General features: G+C 35.9%; 1 protein-coding gene across 2 annotated transcripts; it reads right to left on the bottom strand.

Moving 5' to 3' along the window:
- Positions 1-210: 210 nt before the first annotated feature.
- Positions 211-3,705, bottom strand: LOC107642942 (NAC domain-containing protein 37). Of its 2 annotated transcripts, XM_016346454.3 has the most exons (4): positions 3,600-3,705; positions 1,910-2,081; positions 1,558-1,829; positions 211-1,068 (listed from the first exon to the last, which is right to left on the bottom strand). In XM_016346454.3, exons 2-4 carry the CDS (start codon positions 2,064-2,066, stop codon positions 412-414), a joined length of 1,086 nt encoding a protein of 361 aa, XP_016201940.1. In that variant the 5' UTR covers positions 2,067-2,081; positions 3,600-3,705; the 3' UTR covers positions 211-411. The 2 variants fall into 2 exon arrangements, with proteins under 2 accessions (XP_016201940.1, XP_016201939.1); XM_016346453.3 differs by lacking the exon at positions 3,600-3,705 and having other exon boundaries at positions 1,910-2,607.
- Between the last annotated feature and the right edge of the window lie 860 nt (positions 3,706-4,565).

Below are 4,565 nucleotides of genomic sequence, written 5' to 3'. Positions count from 1 at the left end.
AAAAGACTAAAAGAGAACAAGTAAGGTTTGTTTTGAGGCAGAAATTAAAGAATACATGCATTCAAATTTTGGTAGAAGAGATTGTAGAGTGTGCCACACATACATCTCTCTCTTATCATAATAATAATAATAACTAATATATATATTAAAAAGGGAAATTAAAAGCCCCATTATCTAGATTGTAGAGCCAGCTTGACGCATGCATCTCTATTTGCACACAAACACATACACGCACACGCATTGTTCTTCATTCTTAGCTTCCACACATTGAGATGTTTATGCAAAAATATAGGAGTAGCATGTAGTATGTGTAAGCATCCATCAGCACTGATGGAATTGAAATTGTAAGAAACTAAGATCTAGCTATATATATTGTTCTCCATGCACGCAACGCAAGACATTGTTAATAATTTAATTTTCGAAGACGCATATCCCAATATCACAGTCAGAGCTTGTGTTTAGAAAGGGGCTCATGCTCATCATCAACCTGTTCCCTTCATTGTTGACCCTACTATTACTACTACTACTCTGCAGAAGCTGCAGCAATGACATGTCCGAGATGCTATCACTGTTGTCATGGTTGTTATTATCCATAAAGCTTGGGAGCACTGCTGCATCATCGGTTTCAGTTTCGTGCCTACTACTGTCTCCTCCATGACTCAGTTGAGATGCCACAAACTTATCAAGATCCCTCCAATCAGTCACTACTTTCTTCGATAACATGTTATGATCTTCGTTGCTTTCTGAGACTAGTGCCATTGTGCTTGTTGTTGGCCTCTTAACTAGCGGCAAACTTGGGCTCTCAAGCTGTGGAAGCTGTACAAATTGCTCTGCTGCTATATTTGCATGCATGTTCTCTATTTCTTGCTTGCACATGAAGCTGCTTTGATGATGATGATGATGACGACTCTGCCTTGAGAGCAGCTGCTCAATTGACTCAACAACCGGGCCGCCACCGCCGCCGCTCCCTTCCTCGTACAAGTAGCTTGAATCCCATCCTTCCATAGTCTTCGTTTGCCCGTTTGTCGTCCTTTTCTTGAATGCTCTACAAACAACCCACCCTTCCTCCTGCATACATATTAATCGTTTGTTAATTCTATATAAATATATAAAAGAAATGTGGACTTTGTTTTTCCTTTTTGTTGTTATGTTTGAGACTTTGAGTTGACCAAGTTAAAGATGATGATGATGATGTTATGAATGTTGTTAGTGGTTCTCCTTTAGCTTTTGCAGTAGGTGATGCAGTCAAATAATATAAATGAGATAGGATTTAATTTGTTAACGTTTGACAATGAAAAATGGTAAGAAAAAGGGTGTAGCAGAAAAGGAAAAGAGAAAACGTTCAATTATATCGGTGTTGAAAGAAGTGAGACTTTTGACTTGTTGTTGGGAGATGAGAAAGTAGTGTGCCAAGAAAGCTTGTACGTCCCTTATCTTCCTCAACATACATACACATAATACAAGTCTACTCAAAAAAGCAAAATTAATGAGTAACATAGCAACAAACTAATTATTAATTAGATCTAATAGCTATATAGAACAATCTAGAAGGCTTGCCTGAGGGGGTCCGTTTTCATCGGATTCAAGTCTGTACTCGTGCATGATCCAGTCTGTTTTCTGGCCGTTAGGGGCTCTCCCTTTGTAGAACACGAGAGTCTTCCTCATCCCGATCAGCTTCGCCTTGTCGTACACTGCCTTGTCTCTTCCGGTGGCCTTCCAGAACCCCGCCATGGTGGCCCTGTTCGTTCGAGTCCCCGTCGGATACTTCTTGTCTTTGTGGCTGAAGAAGTACCACTCGTTCTGCTCTTCATACCCGATCCTACATCTCTCTGCACTCACACGTTCAGATCTAGTTAATAATCTCATCAATTTTCACTATCATATCATATGCATGTATATGTATGTGTACCTTGGAGATCCCAGGGTTCAATACGATAGAGATCGATCTCTCTGATAACGTCAAGGTCTATCTTCTGAGATGCCACTTTCTTCCTCAGATAATAACCAACAAGCTCTTCATCCGTTGGGTGGAACCGAAAACCAGGTGGGACACACGATGATTCCATCTACTTGTACTACTTCTGCATCAAATTCACCACACACCACATAACTTGTTCATCATCATGTATAAATAATAACCAAGGCGAATGAATAGTGATAGATGAAGTGAGACCAAAAAGTTAAAAAAATAATAAGGAATGAGGTAATTAATAGAAGAAGGTGACAAGTGTTATCAGAGATAATCATAGGGTCATTTGGTGGTGAGCAACACTAGTCATACCAAAAATTAGTCGGAATGAAAAGGGATAAATAAAATATAAGCGCGTGTTATTTAACAATAGTCCATAAATTCAGAAAACAATAATGATTTTTGTTCGCTGCTGGCCCCGGTTGAGAGAGAACCAAATGATGAGGGTTTGGTATAAATGTATTTTGATAAAAACCATGAGATGAAGGAGTTGAGGCTTAGGCACTACTAGTATATGTGTTATGCAAGAGAGGGTGAGAAACGGACAGGTAGAGGCTTGTGCTAATGATGTTGTCTTGTGTTAGTGAATGGAGGGAATCATTCTTCAAGAACGGGGTTCCCCATTCCCACATTACTATTAATTATTATGTATCTATTTTCACTTATAACCACTTCACCTTATTAAAATAACTAAACCAAACCAAACTAAACCATAACCAAACAAAACCAACTTTTTTAGGAAACAATATAATAATATTTATTTATAAGAGTTCTAATTTGAAGCTTAAGCAAGGGAAAAACAAATAGTAATAGAGGTGTAGAGGCATCTGATTACTAGTGATTAGTATATAGTAGGTAGGTATAGTTAAATTAAAGAAAAGAATATAGTATATGAGTGACGTTATGAGGAATGGGGGCACGCGCGGGCGTTTGTGGAAAGGGAGGTACCGTTGTATTGGATCAAGGCCTGCCTGCCGTAGTTTGTAGGAGGAGATAATATAAAGAAGAAAAAGACGTTTGAAGGAGAGAAATTAAAGAATGAAGAGTAGAGAGTGTATGTATGTAGTGTGAGTGTGAGTCTTCTGAATGGGGAAACTGGGGACTCTGACTTTATTGTCTGCTTGTCGAGAATTTTCATGGCACATATCTGACTTTGAGAATGTGGTGTGGTGCTCACCCTAAAAATACACAACTTTAAGGGGAATGTATGTATGTGCCTGTGCCCTATATGTTTTGCAGCTTCTTTCTACTAGTTTCTAATTTCCACCAGTAGTTCATGACTTTTATTTCTATTTCTATTACAAAACCCAGCCCCCGACCCGGCCCCCTCGTCATTAGTTATTTGGTGAAATTGGATTTTCAATATTCACGAAGGAGCGAAGAAGGAAGTTTCTGGAAAGAAAGATAATCGGATACATTCATGATCGTACGATGAAAACTACGTACTAGTGGTAGTTTTGGAGCTGCAATTGTTTTATGTCTTGATATATGACGAATGATATATACTACATTCATGGTGTTGCGTGGGAACATGTATCTATGCATGGAAGCTAAGATAAGATCCCGCCATATGAATACTTAATTAGAGATAGATGCAGATAGAAGAATAATAGTAAGAATATAAGCTCACCTGAATGTATGTGACAAGAGTAATTAAGAGTAGGGTTGAAGAACGAAGAAGGAGATGGAATTGGAAGAGGAAGAGAGAGAAAGTTGAAGGAAGAGATTCAGTTAGGAGTGAGAGAATGGAGAATATAAATAAAAGAAAGAAGAAAGAAGGACCGCTGAAATGCGCATGGGTTGATGGTTGTCCCCCCAGTAGGTGACGTCATTGCCTATACCACCCACTTAACATTCCTTTTTCTTTTCTTTTTGTTTCTTTTCTCCCTCCCTTTTTCTTCCCTTCTTTCTACCTTTTCCCTCTCTCCTTTCTCTATTTCCTAACCTTGTGTCTTTTATCCTCCCACAACAATCAATCTTTCATAAAATAAATCCCATTTTTCATGAATTTTGTGAAAGATTATTTTTTCTTCATAAAGTATACCAAATATCTAAAGATGTATTTAAAAAAAAAAGGTTAGAAATAATCAGATTTGGGTACAATTTTGTTTTACGAGATGTTTTGAAGAATGAGACTTTTTTATTTTTGAATTTAGTAATTTTATGTTAAATTAATTTTTTCCGTTACTTTCACTTTACGTGAATGATGACTAAAAGTTACAAAATGAAAAAATAATTTTCTATCAATCAAATTTTATATCTAGTTTTTTACATATATTTTTTAAGTAATAATACTACACATTATTCAAATATTTTTGTTAATTAAATTCAATCAAATTGATCTAATATAATAAAAATCAATTGTAACTAACATTATTATTCTAAATTTTATTATTTAATTTAATTAAGCTTAATTTATAAAATGACTTAAATATATAGCATTACTTATTATTTAAATATTTTCTACAATAATTAAATTTGCTGCACAAATTATTTATACCATTTATTAAAAATGGTGCATTTGTTAGACGAAAACAATCACAATATTTTGTACTTATTGTTAATTTATAAGAAAGATATTAAAAATTTAATACTT

The sequence above is a fragment of the Arachis ipaensis genome, chromosome B5 (assembly GCF_059453495.1).
Source record: "Arachis ipaensis isolate K30076 ecotype BB chromosome B5, ASM5945349v1, whole genome shotgun sequence".
Taxonomy (NCBI): domain Eukaryota; kingdom Viridiplantae; phylum Streptophyta; class Magnoliopsida; order Fabales; family Fabaceae; genus Arachis; species Arachis ipaensis.
The sequence above is the reverse complement of the archived record's forward strand: the minus strand, read 5'-3'. Positions and strand labels throughout refer to the sequence as shown.